Below are 20183 nucleotides of genomic sequence, written 5' to 3'. Positions count from 1 at the left end.
GATAAGTTCTTAGCCGGTTGAGTACATAACTGCTTGTACCTCGGAGTAGATTATGAAGTTCTCATATTTATCATAGGATGGTATGATATATGTGGTATGTTGTGTAGGGTTGAGATTGCATGTGTAAGGTCACAGTTCAATTTTGAAGGGAAGGTCATAAGTTCTTAGACATCATAGACAGGTTCAGATGACTAGATAAATGAGATCACTGATTGGTATGGCTTGATGAGGATTTACATTTCAGAAAAGGCGATGTGGTTGAGTTAGAGATACATCATTAGTATTGCTACACTCTCTTATTGGATCCATTGTTGATATTCAAGTTTGCTTGGAGGCACAAAAGAATTATCGGAGTATCTCTTGTGGAATGATCGAATATTAGATGTGTGTTAGATGTTCGGGCAGTGGAGTTGGGATCGGATATGGTGATTCGTGTGCTTTATGGATTTGGAGACTGGGAGTCCTCATAAGCAAGTTATTTTGTGGTTGTGGACTGTGAAGATGTGGCAAGCTAGTCAGATAATAGTATATGCTATGATTCAGTCATTATGAACTTTCGGAGAGTTATTTATCTATTATGGGTGACTAGAGTTGATTTGGGGTTCATTGGTATGCCAATATGGATGTGTGTTTTGCATCAAGTCAGATATGTCGACTCCGAACTGCTATTGTTGAGAGAGGGTGTTACGACCCCGGTTCGCGCTCCATGAACCATCGAGACGCCACCTAGTCCATACCACTAGGTAAGCCTAAATTGCGGAAAATAAACCAATTTGCAGAAGTAAAATAATTTAAAACAGAATTAGAGTAATAAGATAGTGTTTAAAAGTGCCGCTCAGCATACACAATATTTAACTCTCATAAACCAATACTTATCTCCAAGACCTGAAACCCATGAATCATAAGCTGAGGATCACTATATAGTGCTCTAACTCTAGAATAGCCTAAAACAAAATAAATACAAAAGGGCGGTAACTATAAGAGAGAGAGGAGAGAGACTCCTCGGTCTGTGGACGCTGCAGATATACCTCAATGTCTCTGAATGGTTGCCTCGCCTCAATGATTGTAAGTCTGAGTCAACGTACCTGGATCTGCACATGAAAAACATCTGCATAAAGGGCATGAGTACACCACAGCGCTACTCAGTAAGTGCCAAGCATAACCTCGGTCGAGTAGTGACGAGGAAGGTCAGGGCCCTACTGAGGTTAAATAAACTATAAAGTTCAACAGTGTAGAACAGAACAGTATAAATAAGTACAGAAATAAAAGTAACACAAGATATAAAGAGCAACAACAACTATTACAGAGACAAGGTAAACACATAAAGAAATGCGGTTCAGCACCAAAATAACAATCGGGGATCTCCCAAGATATCGTCCTATAGTCCCAAATATACATATCCAATGGATCTCCTGGGATCCCGTCCCGTAGACCAACTCATAGTGCGCGGGGATCTACCGGAATCCCGTTATGTAGTCCCAAATGTAAATACCCAGTATTTGGGGAATCTACCGGGTGCATTCTAGTAGTTCCATATAACTATGCAAGGGGATCTACCTGAATCCCACATCCGTAGTCCAAAAATAAACAAACAAGGGGGAGCTACCGGAATCCCACATCTGTAGCCCCAATGTAAATGCACAACATCAACAAGAAAAATATTCAGAAATGGCAAATTTCATATTAAGGCAAACAAGTAATTCTAGCCTAGCATGCTGCACAGAATTCAGGTAAGGCAGTTTGAGCAAGTAAAGCAATTAAGTCACGTAGACATGCTTCCCTAGGCTAACAACAGGCTTAATAGTGCAGGTAATAAAAATAGGAAAGGAAACATACTAGTAATTACTTAATGAAAACCAGATTTCCAACAATTAGCACAAGTACGCACTCGTCACCTCACGTACAAGGCATTTCAATTACCAAATATACCAAATCCTATGGGGAAGGTCCCCCACATAAGGTTAGACGAGTCACTTACCTCGAACCGGCTCAAAATCAACTCCTAACCATGTTTTGCCACGAGTACTCGACTCCAAATGGTCAAAATCTATTCAATTCAATTTCATAATGTAAATAACACTTCAAGTAACTGATTCTACAAAGAAATTCTAAGCTAATACGCGAAATTAGGTAAAATTACCAAAACGCCCCTGGAGCCCACGTCTCGGAATCAGGTAAAATTTATATTTTCAAAATCTTCATACTCTCACGAGTTCATGCATACCAAAATTATCAAAATCTAAGGTAAAATTCCCAATCAAAAGTCGAATTTTAGGTCAAAGAACTTTCTTCCAACTTTTCCCCAATTTTTATCTCCAATCCGAAATTAAATGATGAAACTAACTATAGATTAATGGAATATAACTAGAAAAGGTTAAAGAATTGTTACCCACTGATCTCCTCTTTAATTTCTTCCCAAAATCGCCCTCTCCCGAGCTACAAATCGAATTTCCAACTTTTGAAACTAAACCCTCGAAATTTCATATTTCTGCCCAGCCGTTATTGCATCTGCGGTCCCGCTTCTGCGGAGTCAAGATCGCATCTGCGACTTCTCACTTAAAGGCTAGATTCCGCACCTGCGATTACCCATTAGCAGATGCGGTACCGCTTCTGCGGTAAGTCTCCCGCATCTGCGGAACCTGCTGATAACCCCCAATTTCTCTTCTGCGGTTGGTTCACCGCTTCTGCGGCTCCGCACTTGCGAAACCCAAACCGCAGGTGCGGTTATGATAGATAGCAGCTGAAGCTGCAAACTTCTAACTCCAAATTCCTTCCGTCAACCATCTGAAATCATCCCAAGGCTCCCGGGACCTCAACCAAAGGCACCAACAAGTCTAACACCACTGTCCCAACTTATACCAATCCTTAAAGCAGCTAAAACAACATCGAAACGACAAATCAACCACAGATTCAAGCCTAAGAACTCCAAAATTCTCAAATACGCTTTCGATCAAAAAGTCTATCAAACCTTGTCTGAATGACCTGAATATTTGCAAACACATCACATTCAACACTACGGAGCTACTCCAACTTCCGGAATTCCATTCCGACCCTCGGATCAAAATCTCACTATCGAACCGGAAACTTCAAAATTCAACTTTCGGCATTTCAAGCCAAAATTAACTACGAACCTCCAAAACATAATCTGAATACACCCCTAAGCCCAAAATCACCCAACGGAGCTAATGGAACCATCGGAATTCCATTCTGAGACTGTCTTCACACTATTCCGACTACGGTCAAATTTCCAACACTTAAGCTCTCATTTAGGGACTAAGTGTCCCAAAACTCTCCGAAACTCAAAATCGAACATCCCGGCAAATCAAAATAGCAGAAATAAACTCGGGGAATGCAGTTAATGAGGGATCATGGCGTAAATTCTTAAGACAACCGGCCAGGTCGTCACATCCTCATACACTTAAACATTCGTTCATTCTCGAACGAGCATAAAGACATTTATGAAGTAATGAAAATATAAGGGTAACAGCTGCGCATCTTGCTCGGTCTCCTAGGTCACCTCCTCGACTGGCTAACCCCACCACTGAACCTTTACCGATGCAATGTTCTTTGACCTTAGCTTTCTAACCTGCCTGTCCAATATTGCCACTGGCTCCTCAACATAAGATAGATCCTTGTCCAACTGTACTGAACTGAAATCTAACTCGTGCGACGGATCACTGTGATACCTTCGGAGCATCGAAACATGAAATATCGGGCCATGTTTACCCGTCATAAACAACCTCCCAACATGCCTCAATATCTCAAAAGGGAAAATAAATCTTGGACTCACCTTTCCTTTCTTCCCGAATCTCATAACGCCTTTCTTAGGCGAAACCTGAAGCAGAACCCGCCCTCCAACCATATAGGAAACATAATGAACATTCCGGTCCGCGTAACTCTTCTGTTTAGACTGGGCTGTATGGAGTCTATCCTGAATCACCTTAACCTTCTCCAAAGCATCCTAAACCAAGTCTATGTCCAACAATACAGCCTCACCTGGCTTAAACCAATCCATCGGGGATCTACACCGTCTCCCATATAAAGCCTCACACGATGTCATATGAATGTTGGACTGATAGTTGTTGTTGTAGTCGAACTCCGCCAATGGCAAGAACTGATCCCAAGACCCTACAAACTCAATCCACACACGCGGAGCATATCCTTATGAATCTGAATAGTGCGCTCGGACTGTCCGTCCATCTGAGGGTTAAATACTGTACTTAACTCCACCCGAGTACCCAACTTATGCTGAACAACTCTCCAGAATCGTGATGTGAACTGAGTACCATTATCTGAAATAATGGAAACCGGAATACCATGCAGACGAACAATCTCCCGGATGTATATCTCCGCCAACTGCTCTGAGGAGTAATTAGTACACAAAGGAATAAAGTGAGCGGACTTGGTCAGCCGATCCACAATCACCCAAATACCATCGAACTTTCTCAAAGTCCGTGGGACCCCAACTACAAAGTCCATGGTGATCCGCTCCCACTTCCACTCCGGAATCTATATCTGCTGAAGCAACCCACCCGGTCTCTGGTGCTCATACTTCACCTGCTAACAGTTGAGGCACCGAGCCACAAATCCTACTATATCTTTCTTCATCCGCCTCCACCAATAGTGCTGCCTCAAATCCTGATACATCTTCGTGGCACCCGGATGAATGGAATACCATGAATTATGGGCCTCATCCAGAATCAACTCCCAAAGCCCATCAACATTGGGTACACAAATCTGACCCTGCATCCTCATTACTCCATCATCACCAATAGTCACATCTCTGGCATCACCGTGCTGAACCTTGTCCTTGAGTACAAGCAAATGAGATTCATCATATTGATGCTCCCTAATACGATCAAATAAGGAAGACCGAGAAACCACACAAGCTAGAACCCGACTGGGCTCCGAAAGATCCAATCTCACAAACTGGCTGGTGGCCTCAACATCCATCGCCATAGGCCTCTCTAATGCTGGTAAATAAGCCAAACTGCCCAAACTCTCTGCCCTGCGACTTAAATCATTGGCCACCACATTGGCCTTGCCCGGTTGATAAAAAATACTGATGTTATAGTCCTTCAGCAACTCTAACCACCACCTCTACTACAAATTTAGATCCTTTTGCTTGAACAGGTGCTGCAAGATCTGATGGTCAGTGTAAATCTCACAGGGATCTCCGTATAAATAATGGCGCCAGATCTTCAGGGCGTGAACAATGACAGCTAACTCAAGGTCGTGGACAGGGTTATTCTTCTCATGTATCTTCAACTGTCTGTACACGCAGGCAATCACCCTACCGTCTTGCATCAACACCGCTTCAAGGCCAATCTTCGAGGCATCACAATAGACCGTATAAGACCCGAACCTGTAGGCAATGTGAGGCCCCGTGAAAATTTCCACTATAAACCCGAAAGCTCATAGTGGCAATTAGGAATATGTGTTAGAGATGCGTAAAATTCTTCGCGGCGAGCCTTTATAACTAGTCTATGCATTAAAAAGTCAAAGAATAATGTTTTCCAGAAAAGTGCCCTTTTTGCGGTCCACTATGCGGTCGCATAATAGGAATGCAGACCGCATAGTCGTCGTAGAGTGAAGCAGTGTGTTGGCCAAATCGATGTCAACTATGCGGCCAATTATGCGATCGCATAATCGATATGCGGGCCGCAAAGTCATCGCATAATTCCCTTGGGATTTTGTAAGGGGTAGTTCTATGGTGCATTATGTGATCGCAGAACGGGTATGCAGACCGCATTTCTGCCGCATACCCAGGCAGTGTGTTAAGGTCTTGGGGAGCATTTTTGCGGTCCATTATGCGGGCTACATGTCCACTTTGCGATCGCAGATCCAAGTCGAGGCTCCAGTTTTCTAAATTTTAAACCCGACCCCCTGTCGTTATATCCTATGCAATAGCTCATTTTGAGCCCATTTCCTAACACTTTTAGAGAGAGAGAGAGAAGGGGTCTAAGAGAGGGAAAGTGCTTCCCATCAAAATTACTCCACAAATCCTTGGTAAATCATTGAAGATAACACTACTAGAAATTAGGCTTATGGTAACGGTTCCCCAACCGTTGTGGCAGGCAGGAAAACCGTTGCCACAACGCTATTGCGACAGTTTTTGTGCTCGTTACAATAGATCTATTGCGACGGTTTTTAGTAACGGTTGAATAACCGATGCAATAGAAAGCCTATTGCAACGGTTGTTCTTGATTTATATTACAGCAAATTTTGCGATTCTAGAGGAATGGTTAAAAAGCGTTGAAATAGAGTTTATCTGCAATTGTTGCTGAGGCTATTGCTACAGTTATTTAATACTATTGCAATGGTACTTTATGATATTGCAACGGTCACTTTTGGCTTATGCGATTTGGGACTCATGTCTTTTGCAACGGTTATGTTGTTATATTACGACAGTTATTTTCTAGGCTACTTCAACGGTTATTGTAGCTCTATTGCAACAGTTAAACAAACCGACAATGTAACATACCTTGAAATATATATAATTTACGAGAAAAATCTAATTATAAATAAAATAAGAATCCAGGTAGGTGTAATATCCAAAAAAGCAAAATATATAACAATATTTGCCAGTGAATTGGAACACATAAGTTTCCAAAGTGTTCAAAAACAAAACATTCCTACATCATATGTAAAGTTTCTTCATGAATCAAGCTAATACTCCTAAGTCAGATCTTCATCACTTTCGTCTCCTTGTTCATGTTCTCCACCTGCAAATAGTTAAAAAACAAATAATTTAGCAAAAGTTTTATAAAAGGATTTCATTTAAACATATAGGAATATCGATGTCATGTCACGTAATAAGACACAACAATCTAATAGTTATAGGGAAGGGATAATCCAAAATATTTCTCATTCAATAAGATCTCTGAGAATCTACAAGACAACAAGATTCTTTCTAAAAAAAGTTCAATTGTCTTTGTGAAATGTGAAGCAATGGAAACACCAACAGAAATAATAGATCCTATTTTTGATATACTACAACAACAACAACATACCAAGTATAATCACACGAGTGAAATCTGAGGAAGATAGAGTGTACGCAGACGTTACCCCTACCTGGCGAGGTAGAGAGGCCGTTTTCGATAGACCTTCGGAGATTAAAGCAAAAGTAACTTTCAAAATAAAGTTCAGAAAAAGGACAAAGATCAAGTATCAAGAAGGAACAAGGAAAGTTTTGAGTTAATGTGTCATGTATTCCTACCCAACATGTCCCCATTTATAGTAATATTAACACCACCACTCAAGAAGAAAGCAAAAATAACAACAGTAATTCAATGTGTTTACTGAAAACAAGCAAGCAGGAAAAAAATCTCCTACCTAAGAACAAACCATAATGACATTTAAAATTAGGGCCTATTGGTTTGATTTATCTTAATGAATCAAGTTTTACCGGTTCAATCAATTTTATTAATCATAGACACCAATTTTTTGGAGCTATTCGAGAAAAGTGTTGTTTTAATCGATTATGTCACAGGCACTTATATACAGTAATAGTCCGCATAATCCAAACCAAACAAAAGAATTTGCATAGACACACTCTGTAGAATAAGATTTATCATACCACAAACAAAAAAAAACTTGAATAGGACAAAAAGTATTCGCAGTTGAAAATACAACAAAGTATCTAGTGTGACATACAAGAGAATGATAATTGAAGATCAAACGTATTCAATCTCCAAATGTCAAGATCTTCATAAAGACCTATTCAATTTAATAATTAAATTTAAGATCTTCATAGACCCCACATAGTCCAATCTCCAAATGTAGAAAGTAGAAACTAGAGGTTGTTATACCAGAGGTTACAACAGCTTTGCAGGCAACTCTCTTCACTCTACTCAGAAATTTTTTTGTGCAACTCTCTTCATAGTAGACTGCTGGTTGGTAAATTACAAGTACACCTTGGATCAAGAGGTTCTTTTATCAATCACACTAATAGAGGTTCTTTTATCAGTCACACTAACAGTGATTAACATTTCCGTATTTGGAATTCCAAGAGAACCCCATGTTTCAATATGAACTTGAACCTCTAGTAATATGAACTCAGTCACCCAAGATGATAGCATTAAAATATACTAATAAAGTTTATACTAAACACTATCTGCAGAAATATTAATGGTTCTATAATGCTTCATATCAGCATGATTTCATGATTGGAAGAAACGCAGAAAAAGAGCAGATTTTATTAAAAAAATCAATAGTTTTTAACTTTAAAAAACAGTAGTTTGACTGCAGATTTTAAGCAAAAAAAAGCAGCTTTGCAGTTGGTAAAATATATATTTTAACCTAGGAATAAAGTGATACTAACCTTGATTCTATCACAGTCTTATTAATTCAATCACAGTCTTATTAATTCAATCATCTAGACATAGTAAGAATCTTTGTCATGATCTCTATCCAACAACCAATTAAAGAAGATGAAAAAGAGTTCCTAATGGTTTCTACAGGTCTGGACATGTCCATTATATACAGATATTACAAATTGTGGAGACTATTATCAAGACAATGGTTTATATTTACCTGTAGTTTATCAGAACTCCAATATTTCAGGAGTTCTTTAAACTGATATTCTGGTATATAATCGGGCCTTTTTGTCGTTCGAACATCATCATTTTGATAGGCATCATAATGATCTTTCTTCAGTTGACTTTTATTCCTTCTCCAAGCATTTCCAATTGAATATAAAGTCCATTTTTTGCAGCATCTGGAATATCATACTTCGACTACAATTTGATTTCATTTGATTAGCGAAAATTGTAACATACTTTTAACAAGTAAATGAACATTTGGATCGGAACTTAAACCTTGGTATATGTCCATAAATCATCTTTTGTGTCCATTTTCCTCCAGTCCAATATATCCAGTGGGCAAAGGGTTGCAGTCCTTGCCAATGTACCAAGGAAGCTACCAAACTCTCTTACATCTTTTTTAGAAGGACCAATGGGCTGATTGAGATTGTTAAGTGTGATCACCTTACGCACCTTTCGGCCATGGACACTACGCATTTGTGTCCTGCCTCTCTTTCTTTTTTGAGTCTCAAGACCAGAAGCTACAATAAAATACAAAAAATCAGAGGTCATGGATGAATTCAGTCAGATTCTAAGTTATGTGGTCTTGCCTTGTTCTTCAGATTGTTCATTAGCTGTAGGAGTGGTAGAATCTATTTGCATCTGCTCATCTACAATTTGCTCCTCTACAGATTGCTCCTCTAAAGATTGCTCCTCTACATGTCGTTCATTTGCTTCAGATCGTGGTCCTATTATTGGTTGTTCTTCAATTAATTTTAACAGATGCTCTTTCTCTAACCGTATAGTTTGAACAGTTTCTTTTGTTGTAAATGACATTCTCTTTTTTTTGCCAAACATGACAAACTTCCAGCTTGAACATATGACAGACTTTTTCCTTTTTTATTTTTTCTTGAAGACCCTTCTTGACCCATAACTATCTAAATCTGTATATGTAAGACAATCAAAGCTAATCAGGTTAGAAGAAGGTTAGTTGAAGAATCAGGTAGACGACACAATAATGACACTGAAAATTACAAAAAAAAGGAAGAAAAAGCATGAGCATTATATCTATAATAAGTACTTGAAATAATTTGTGCCACTTACTTGAAAAATAAACTTTATGCAACTTACATGGATTGTAATCTACAATCAGTAACACTTGTTGGTATATAACCTGTAAAATTGAAGTAATTCAGAATAAAACTCTAAGAGATAAACAAATGCAAAAGGACTAAAAACATATAAACAAGAAAAACAGTCACATAATATTTCTAAAAATGGCATTATTACTCACTACAAAATAATGATGAGTATATATTTAAATAAGTTTAGAAGATCCTTCATCAATCATCAACCTCCATCCAATTCCAATCAGTATCATCATACTCATCCTCCTCTTCCGATATTTCCATAGTTGTATCTTGTGATTGGGAAGGCATATCAATGATATCAACAGGTATATCTTCTCTCGACCATCTAACATCCACATCGAGTAATCTATTTGATGAACCAATATCATCATCAGGCTCTCTCCAAAAACGTTTCTCCAATATTAGGACAATTCTCTTCTTCCAAATCATGTAGATCAACAGGGACATTATTTCTTGCATAATAAACATCTTTCTCAGTTGGATCCTCCACATAAAAAACTTGATGTACTTGAGATGCTAGTACAAAAGTATCATTTGTACTGCATTTTTTGTTGAAGTACATCCGCGTTAATCCATATCCATCAATTTCATTATGAAACCAATCACATCTAAATAGTACAACACTAAAATAGTCCTAATAGTCAATTTCAATTATATCCTGAATAGCTCCATAGTAGATAACCGTTCCACCGATGGGATTTTGGTCCCTAGCACTAGCAAAACTATTTGTTGTTGCTGACAAAGTTACTCTATTATTTTGAGTCTTGCATGGAGCATCTCGTTCCATTGTATGAAATCGATATCCATTAATGAAATAGGCAGTATATCTTTTAGCCACTGTATTAGGCCCTTTAGCTAGCCATCTTAAATGATTGGGCACTTCAACATTTTTAACTTTCTCTCTAAGCCAATTTTCGAATTCTCGACTATGAATTCGTGCTTTTAGCCATGCATTTCCTTTAGTATGATTGCCAATGAAATTCTTATGCTCTTTGTAAGTATAAATATAAAATTTAATCATTAGACCATTGGAGAAAAAGTTTAAAATATATTATCATGAAAAAAATAAAGTTTAAACTACAAATGACAGTTATATATTTTATCTTACTTGATAAATGCCTCAACTTGTTCATCTCCAGTATTGAACAAAACATATCGATGTGCTTCAGACCATAACTGTAAATCCATGTCAAAAGTCTTGCCTTTCCTTTTATTCTTACTTCCGATTGGATGGCCTATATTAGGAAATATAGGTGAAGAATTATCTCCCTCTATTTGAATGCCTTCATCATCCTCAGTTTGATAGCGACTGAATCTTGTCTTCACCCCATCATGTAAGTATCTCGAACAAAAGTTCAATCACTCTTCTGCCAAAAATCCCTCTGCTATTGATGCTTCTGGATGAGTTCGATTACGAACAAATGCTTTGTACTTACACAGGTTTCTCTCTAAGGGATACATCCAACATAAATGAGTCGGACCGCCAAGCTTAATTTCATTTACTAAATGGATAGGCAAATGTGTCATTATATCAAAAAAGGTTGGCGGGAAAATTGTTTCGAGGTCACATGCTATATCTATAATTTCAGACTGCATTTTATCAAGATCCTATTGCTTTACAACCTTACTACACATGGTTCTAAAATAATTACCCAACCTAATCAAGGCCAAAGAGACATTCTTGGGTAACACTTTTATAACCGCAACTTGGAGCAAGTAATGCATTATGAAATGAGCATCATGGCTCTTGTATCCTAATATTTTCATCTCATCCACTTGCACTCGATGTGATATATTTGAGGCACACCCTTTTGGTAATTTGGCATTTTTTAAGACAGTGCAAAATAATCTTTTTTCTTCCGATTTCATAGAGTAACAAGCTTTAGCTAGATGAACTTTTCCATTTTTTATCATCTTTTAATGGTTGAAGCTCCTTGCGTATCCCCATTTCTTGCAAGTCATAGCGAGAATTTTGATCCTTGGATTTTCCAGGTATATCTAACAAAGTCCCAAGCTAGCTATCACATATGTTCTTCTCTATATGCATCATGTCAAGATTGTGCCTCAATTTATTATGTGCCCAATATGGCAATTCAAAAAAGATGGATCTTTTCTTCCATGGACCGTCATTATGCCGAGGCCTTTTCTTTTGGCCTTTTCCAAAGACATTATAGAATTCACGTAGTTCTTCGAGCATTTCTACCCCCGATAAGGGAGTGGGCATGGCTCGATGCTCCTCTTCACCATTGAATGATTTCTTATCTTTCCGAAATGGATGATCATGCGGTAAAAATGCCCGATGCCCCAAGTAACACATCTTACGACTATGTTTGAGATATTGAGAGCAAGTATCATAATTACAAGTGGGGCATGCCCATCTTCCCTTGGTGCTCCATCCGGAAAGCATTGATAATGCTGGAAAATCACTAACTGTCCATAATAAGGCTGCACGCATTAGAAATGTTTGGTTAGTTTCAACATCATATGTTTCTACTCCAATTTCCCACAGTTCCTTCAAATCAACAATTAGTGGTTGTAGGTACACATCTATATCCTTTCCTAGAGATGATAGACCTGGAATGATCATTGACAACGTTATATACTCCGGCTTCATGCAAATCCATGGTGATAAATTATAGTTCATTAACATGACTGGCCATGTACTATGGGAAATGCTCATGGTTCGAAATGGGTTAAAACCAACGTTTGAAAGACCCAATCTAACATTACGAGGATCTTTAGAGAAGTCCGGGTGCAACAAGTCAAAATCCTTCCAAGCTTCCCCATCAACAGGATGTCTTATATTTCCATCTTTAGGTCGTTCAGTAGCATGTCATCTCATTGATACAGCTGTTTCAGAACACATGAATATCCTCTGAAGCCTAGGCTTTAAAGGAAAGTACCTTAAAACCTTTGCAGCAACTTTGGTGTTCCTATTAGTCAAGCCATCACACACATTCTTCCATCTAGAAGATCCACACATAGAGCAATTATCTGCCTTCTCATTCTCATTCCAAAAAAATATGCAATTGTTCGGGCATGCATGTATTTTATCATAATGAAGACCCAAATCTTTTATCATATTTTTTGCCTTGTGAAAAGACTCAGGTAATTTAGCAAATGGAAATGCCTCTTTTATCAAGTCTAACAAGTCTGAAAAGGCCACATTACTCAACCCATGAATGCATTTAAACAAGAACAACCGAATAGTGAAATCCAGTTTAGAGAAACTTTCACACCCTGGATACAACTCTTGTTTTCCTTCCTCCACTAATTTAAAAAATCTCTTTGCATCTTCAGATGGTCCCTCTCTCACTCCTTCACGGCTCAAGTCACTTTCTACATTTCTAAAAGTATCATGAAGCAGACCATCAATATCGTCATGCATATCAGAACCATCATCATCATCATTGGTTGGATGTGACAAATCTCTGGAGGAAAACCCTTCTCCATGAAAAACCCATTTGGTGTATCCATATGTAAACCCATAAGCAACTAAGTGATCCTCCACCACATTTCTATAATGCCAATTACGATTAAAGCACTTTTTACATGGGCATAATATTTCATTTCCTTGGGAAGATCGTTCAAATGCTTTATCAAGAAAATCATTTACTCCACGAATATACTCATCGGTGGATCTTCGAAGACCCATCCAATTTTTATCTCCATTATCCATTGGGTATCCTACATGATACGAGCAAAACACTTAAATCAATATTCAAATTGTAAATTTTAAAAAAGATCTGTTCAATAGCACTATCAACAAGTTCAATGTATGATCCAATTTCATAATTGGCATACAGGGTTTGAAGCAAAAAGAATATAAGGTAGAGTATCAAGCGATTTTAAATGGTTTAGTCTGATCCTTCATTAATTTGTTTCTTTTCATTGGGTTCACGATAAGTACTGATACTTTTTCTGATAAACTTTTCCTTATCAGAAAAAAGGAAAAGAGTGGTGCCCTTACAACGAATAAGGTTTAATTAACAAAATCTATCTATCTTGTTTGTTACCCACTTTTATGACTTGGGAAAAAAATATACACATTGACAGAAAGCAACAAAAATGCAAATAAAGAGACTTACTTATAAGAGAGGAAACGAATTTTTTCCATTTGTTATCAGGTGAGCTAAAGCTCAGCAAATTTAATATAGTTTACTTACTCATGAACTATTTTTTTAAACTTTTGAAACCATTTCATTGGTGAAAATAACATATGTCATCCTACTTGCATAATCTGCTGAATAGTCTGAAATGAAGAGTCATAACAAAGGTTCTATCATGTACTTTCTAAATAAAACTTTCAATCAACAGACCACTAAACTATTTAACCTTTCAATAAAGCAGTAAGAGAATAAAATCACCCACACATTGAATAAAAAAATACATAAGAAACAAGCAAATCTAGCAACTAAGTAATTCAAAAGAAATAGAATACTTAGTACATCTAGCTAAATTATTATGTTTTGCAATTTTGGTAGATACAGATTAATGAGTTAGTTATCTATATTTTCAATGCTTGGTGGGATTTTATGTATCTTTCAGCAATAAAACCTGTTAGCTTTCTTATATTATTGAAGAGTTACCATAAATTGATACCAAGAGAAATATCTTCAGTTCCTACTACACAATGAAGACTATTTTACTTTAAAGCAACTATTCAATCATACCATTCAAATTAATTAAAAAGCAACTAATTACCCACCCTTTATGTCACATATTACACTTTTCTCAATTAACTCCCTAATCACTGGTCTTTGCAGGACTTCATTTTCTCCTCTTCTTTTGATAAGTTATTTTTCTCATATGGATCAAAAGCAAATAGAAATTCACTGATATCTAATACCTTCATTTTTCCTCCCTTTGATAAAGACCCAACAAGTACTTTATAAGCATAGAAGAAAAGCAAATTGGACATTGCGCATTATACTTCAACTGATCTTACAAGTGAAATATAATTGCAATGACAAATAAAGCAGCTATTCCCATGGTTTATTTCAATTTTCCATTCACTTGCAAAATAAATAAATAAATAAGAACAAAAAAATGAAACTTAACTAGTATAAAGGAAGAGCAGACCTACAAGAATGAATTCAATAAGTGCATACTGCCTTTTAGTTAACTAGCAAAATAAACCCATTCACCAATGAACATTCAATTTCATCCTAAAAAATATCGTTACCTAAACCCAAAATCAAACAAAACCACCTAAAAATATAATAACCCATCAACCGAAACTTTATTCAAAGCAAACCCAAATATTGCAATTTTTCAATAAATAGAAAGGCAAACTCATCGCATACATTTTTCTATCAATAAAACAAAAGACAAATCATCAAGGATTTTCATATAATAAAGTACTAACCCTTTTGATTTGAAGTGAGTATGATTATTACCTCAATATTCTTAGTGGCAAAGACTGAGAGAGCAACGAAGTAATGAAAAAAATTGTTGTAGAATAAAGGTACAAAGGCGTTAGGGCAAGGGGGAGAGAAAGAGAGAAGAACCTGTTGGAATTTCTTCAGATCTTCGTTAGTGGATCAACTATGTTGATTAGGGATTTGGGTACCGTGTATCTTTGTTAGGACATTAATTTTAGTTTTTCTTTTTTTCCTCTCCGTCTCTTATCTTTTCCTTGAAAAAATTGGCGGGTTAGTAAATTGGGAAGCGGCAATATAAGGAGGGAATGCAACACTGTTGCAATTGTATTTTTTTTTAAATAACCGTCACCATAGATATATATAGTTCCACGTTTAAATAAATCGTCCCAATAGACCTGTCTATGGCAAGGGTTATTCCCCTAATGTGACGGTTTATTGTATTAACTATCTCACTAGCCCCGATAGAATTATGCAACGATTATAACCGTTGCCATAGATTATCTTTTGCAACGTTTATATAACTCAAAATTACTCCATGAATCCTTGGTAAATCATTGAAGATAATCAAGTGAGGGACCTAAACCCTCATCCCAAGAGGTAAGGCTTCATCACCTCAGCTCTCATTTTTACACATAGCTACAAAGGGTCATTGGTGAGGTAATTCATGGGGATAAGGGGGTTTGCATTGCATGCATGTGTTCTTGAAGAGTATGAGGAATTATAAAAGAGGAGGCATGGGTAATGGGCTAGTGTAATCTTGCACAAAAGAACCATTAGGCCTTAATGATTACTAAATTCTCGGTAAAATGCTCAAGAGAGCTTAGATTATGATCTTTTCTTGATTATGAGTTAAATTGTGCTATATTGCTTAAATAGATTGAAGTGCGAACATTCCGGAACGTTATAGGATTAAGGAAAGCTCGGTTAAGGCATGTATGGCTAAAACCCCGTCTTTTAGAAATTGAGCTTCATCGGTATTTGTGTGAATATGGTAAGATTAAAGCTGAATTATTGTATTGCTTGTCATTTTACATGAATTGATGTTGTAATCGTATATGCATGAAAAATGTCTCAACATGATCAATGAGTTGTCTTGATAACTTGAAGAGGGCAAGGATATGAATTATGTATCGAAATGCTTGGACTTTAAATTGAAATTGAAGCTGCGTATGTTGCGCCATCCATGTGAGGTCTCCTCTATGCCTATAATTTTAATTGCTCTTGTGTGCGCTTATTATCCTAAATTACAAATCTAACATTGAATGTGGGAACGATGTAAATATGCGGCCTAGTGCCAAGGATAATTTGATAAGTTGCGGCCCCAAGTGCCTATGAAATGATATATGTGAAACAAAGTGATTAATGCGAAGGGAACAATGCCTTGGAAAGGCGGCCTAGCCGAGCCGATCGGGCCGAGATCGGACTCCGCTCAAGATAGCGGTGGTATTCTGAATGAATTACAGAAGGGAAAATGAGATTGTGATTGAAATATATTCCTCAAATTAGGCGACCTAGCCGATCGGATCGAGATCGGACTCCGCTCAAGATAGCGGTGGTATTGTGAACAATGATGAATAGTGTGAAATGCTCCAAAGTAAAAGCTATGTAAAAATGTTGTGGAATTTGTATGATTCTTTTATTTGATAAGGTGGTGATCGTTTAAATCTTGAGTTATACTTGTGATTTCTTATTCTTGTATGAAAGTTCTTTCTAACTAGATGGTGTTTAGTTATACATACTAGTACTATTTCATGATCTTAACGTCCCTTTTGTCGGGGGTGCTAAATTTTTAAATAAATGTAGGTGGCTCCATTGTAGATAGTGCGGATCGCGTGTAGCGGAGTACCGTCTTCTTGAAGTCTTGGTGAGCCCCTTTCTCCTTCAAGGGGTTATATTGCATATCTTTTGTTGTAGACTTCTACTTTTGAGGTATAGCCGGGGCCTTGTTGCCAGCATTGTCATAACTTGTCTTTTCATCCTTAGAGGATCCGTAGACATATGTGTGAGTTATGTACGGGTATTGGATGGGTCTGCCAACTATGATGTAATTGAAATTCTCGCTTTTGCTAAAGTGCATTTGCATGGAATCTTGGAACTTATCGATGGTTTAATGTTGTGATTTAAATGATCTAACATTGTAGAATGCACCCTCTCTAATAGAGTCCTTCTTATCGGTGTGTAGTATCATATCTATAAGTTGGAGGCTACGTGGGCATTTAGGAATAACACCCTTCTTTGATATTCCGGATCGTGCGGTGACACTGTTCCCTCTCTAATTAGTGCATTGTTCTATCTTTCAGTAAATGTCACCTAAGAAGAAAGAAAGAATTGGACAGGAAGCTAATGCTAATGCCACTTCTAGAGTGGCTGATAATTCACTACTTGATACTATGGGTGAGGATAGCCGCCCTGCTATCACTCTGTTTGATTCTTCTATTCTAGAGCAGACTACCCCAGTCCCTACACCCGTGGAGGGTACCACCATCCCTCCCGTTGATACCACTGTCCCGCCTCCTGCCCCGGTTTCCGGTTCTAGTATTTCTGATGGAGATCTTAGAGGATCTATTCAGATGTTGACCCAGCTAGTGGCCTCTCAGGCCCAGAGGTCAAATGTTGCGCCCAGTTCATCCAGCCAGCAATGGGATTCTACTAGTTCTAGGGTGAACAGATTTCTTCAGTTAGACCCTCCAGTGTTTTCAGATGCCAATCCAGAAGAAGACCCTTAGGATTTCATTGATGAGATGTACAAGACCCTCAGGGTTATGCGTGCAACTAAGACGGAGGGAGTATAGTTGGCTGCCTATCGTTTGAAAGGGGTGTCCTATTCATGGTTTGAGTTGTGGGAAGATTCCCGAGAGGAAGGGCGCCCTCCGGTGAGGTGGAGCGAGTTTGCTGATGCCTTTATAGATCATTTCCTGCCTGCTGAGAAAAGGGCAACCCGTGCAGCAGAGTTTGAAAATTTGAAGCAAGGTAACAAAAGTGTGTGGTAGTAACACATGGAGTTTGCTCGCTTGTCCAAGTATGCCATTCATATGTTTCCCACAATGGAGGCCAGGGTGCGCGGGTGTGTTCAGGGCCTTAATTCATTGACTATTAATGAGGCTTCTACAACTGCATTGAATCCTGACATGAATTATGGGAAGATAGTGGCGTTTGCTCAGGCCACAGAGAACCGTAAATTGAAGAACAGAATGGAGAAAAAGGGTAACAGCGAGGCCCGGTCTACGGGCAACATGAGAGAGTCACTAGGTGGGGAAAGATCAGCTTTCAGGGGAGGATCATCAAGGCCTTCCCAGTCTGTTGCACAGTCTTCAGGTAGTGCACCGCCATCAAGGCCTAGCCAGCAGTAGTGGAGTCATTTCAGGCTCGGTCAGGGCAACAGGGGATCCCATCAGCGGGGTCGGTCAAGAGAGAGGTTCCAGCAGCAGCAGAGGTCCCCGTGCCCCAGGTGCGGGAAGATGCACTCGGGGATTTGCTACATGGAGTTGCCCGTATGTTATGGATGTGGGATGAGGGGCCATATTTAGAGGCATTATCGCGTGTCCCGCTAGGGAGCAGGTAGGGGCACAGCACAACCAGCCAGCCTAGCAGTTGCTACATCTTCAGCCTGCTCTCCATCTCGAGGTACCCTAGCACCTGCACGACATGGTGCAGCTAGGGGTGATGCGCAGAGTTCAAAAGGACCCAGCCGGTTCTATGCTATGAGTGGACGCCAGACTACAGAGGCTTCCCCAGATGTTGTTACAGGTATTCTGACTGTCCAGTCTCATGATGCGTATGCACTTATTCACCTAGGTTCCACCCTATCATATGTTACCCCTTTTGTTGCTATGGAATTTGGGAAAGAACCAGAGAAACTTCATGAACCATTCTCGGTGTCTACTTCGGTTGGTGAGTCAATTTTGGCTACTCAAGTTTATAGAAGTTGTGTTGTCACGGTGTGTGGTAGGGATACCATGGCCGATTTTATTGAATTGGGAATGGTGGATTTTGATGTAATAATGGGAATGAATTGGCTTTATTCATGTTTTTCCAAGCTTGATTGTCGGACTAGAACTATGAGGCTTGAATTTCCTAATGAGTCCGCTATTGAATGGGAGGGAGATAATGTAGTGCCTAGAGGCAAGTTTATTTCCTACCTTAAGGCCGCAAAGATTATCAGGAAGGGGTGTATATATCATTTAGTTCGGGTTACGGACACCAATGCCGAGGCGCTTAGCCTTGAGTCTGTACCAGTTGTGAATGAATTTTTGAATGTCTTTCCAGATGAGCTCCCTAGGATTCCACCATACAGGGAGATTGATTTTGGGATCGATGTGATGCCAGTCATGCAGCCTATATCAATTCCACCATACAGAATGGCACCGACAGAATTGAAAGAGCTAAAGGAACAATTAAAGGATTTGCTAGAAAAGTGTTTCATCTGGCCGAGCGTATCACTGTGGGTGCACCGATCCTGTTTGTAAGGAAGAAGGATGGGTCTCTGCGGATGTGTATTGACTACCGGCAACTCAACAAAGTCACAATCAAAAATAAATACCCTCTACCAAGAATAGATGAGTTGTTTGATCAACTTCAAGGTGCTACGTGTTTCTCAAAGATTGACTTGCGGTCCGGGTATCATCAATTGAAGATAAAGGAGCAGGATATTCCAAAGACGGCTTTTAGAATTCGGTATGGGCACTTTGAATTTATGGTGATGTCCTTTGGGCTAACAAATGCCCTGGCAACTTTCATGGATCTTATGAATCGAGTCTTCAAGCCTTTTCTAGACTCCTTTGTGATAGTATTCATTGACGATATTCTTGTGTATTCCCGAAGTTGGGAGGACTATATGACCATCTCAGGGCAGTTTTGCAGATTCTTCAGCAACATCAATTGTATGCAAAATTTTAAAAATGTGAATTTTAGCTTGAATCTGCCGCGTTCTTGGGTCATGTTGTTTCCAGGGAAGGAATTATGGTTGACCCTCAAAAGATTACAACAGTGAAGAATTGGCCTAGACTTACCACTCCAATGGAGATTTGCAGTTTCTTGGGTTTGGCTGGGTACTACAGGAGATTTGTGGAGGGGTTTTCTACTCTTGCCTCTCCATTGAATAAATTGACCCAGAAAGAAGTTAAGTT

The 20183-nt window shown here is 38.7% G+C and overlaps 1 protein-coding gene across 14 annotated transcripts; it reads right to left on the bottom strand.

Moving 5' to 3' along the window:
• Positions 1-6548: 6548 nt before the first annotated feature.
• Positions 6549-15398, bottom strand: LOC107765967 (uncharacterized). Of its 14 annotated transcripts, none has more exons than XM_075253795.1 (7): positions 15184-15398; positions 10782-13360; positions 9134-9696; positions 8820-9064; positions 8536-8738; positions 7014-7106; positions 6549-6725 (listed from the first exon to the last, which is right to left on the bottom strand). In XM_075253795.1, the coding sequence occupies exon 2, from the start codon at positions 13350-13352 to the stop codon at positions 12507-12509; it is 846 nt and encodes a 281-aa protein (XP_075109896.1). In that variant the 5' UTR covers positions 13353-13360; positions 15184-15398; the 3' UTR covers positions 6549-6725; positions 7014-7106; positions 8536-8738; positions 8820-9064; positions 9134-9696; positions 10782-12506. The 14 variants fall into 14 exon arrangements, with proteins under 14 accessions (XP_075109896.1, XP_075109890.1, XP_075109889.1 ...); XM_075253789.1 differs by lacking the exon at positions 7014-7106 and having other exon boundaries at positions 9134-9466; positions 9627-9696; XM_075253788.1 differs by lacking the exon at positions 7014-7106 and having other exon boundaries at positions 9134-9466; positions 9654-9696.
• Between the last annotated feature and the right edge of the window lie 4785 nt (positions 15399-20183).

This window comes from Nicotiana tabacum, chromosome 1 (genome assembly GCF_000715075.1).
Source record: "Nicotiana tabacum cultivar K326 chromosome 1, ASM71507v2, whole genome shotgun sequence".
In the NCBI taxonomy this organism is placed as follows: domain Eukaryota; kingdom Viridiplantae; phylum Streptophyta; class Magnoliopsida; order Solanales; family Solanaceae; genus Nicotiana; species Nicotiana tabacum.
This window is presented reverse-complemented; position numbering and strand designations above follow the sequence as displayed.

What these genes read in the sequence shown, in the direction of transcription:
- LOC107765967 (XM_075253795.1), bottom strand. Translation starts at nt 13,352, where the DNA reads ATGGATAATGGAGATAAAAATTGGATGGGTCTTCGAAGATCCACCGAT.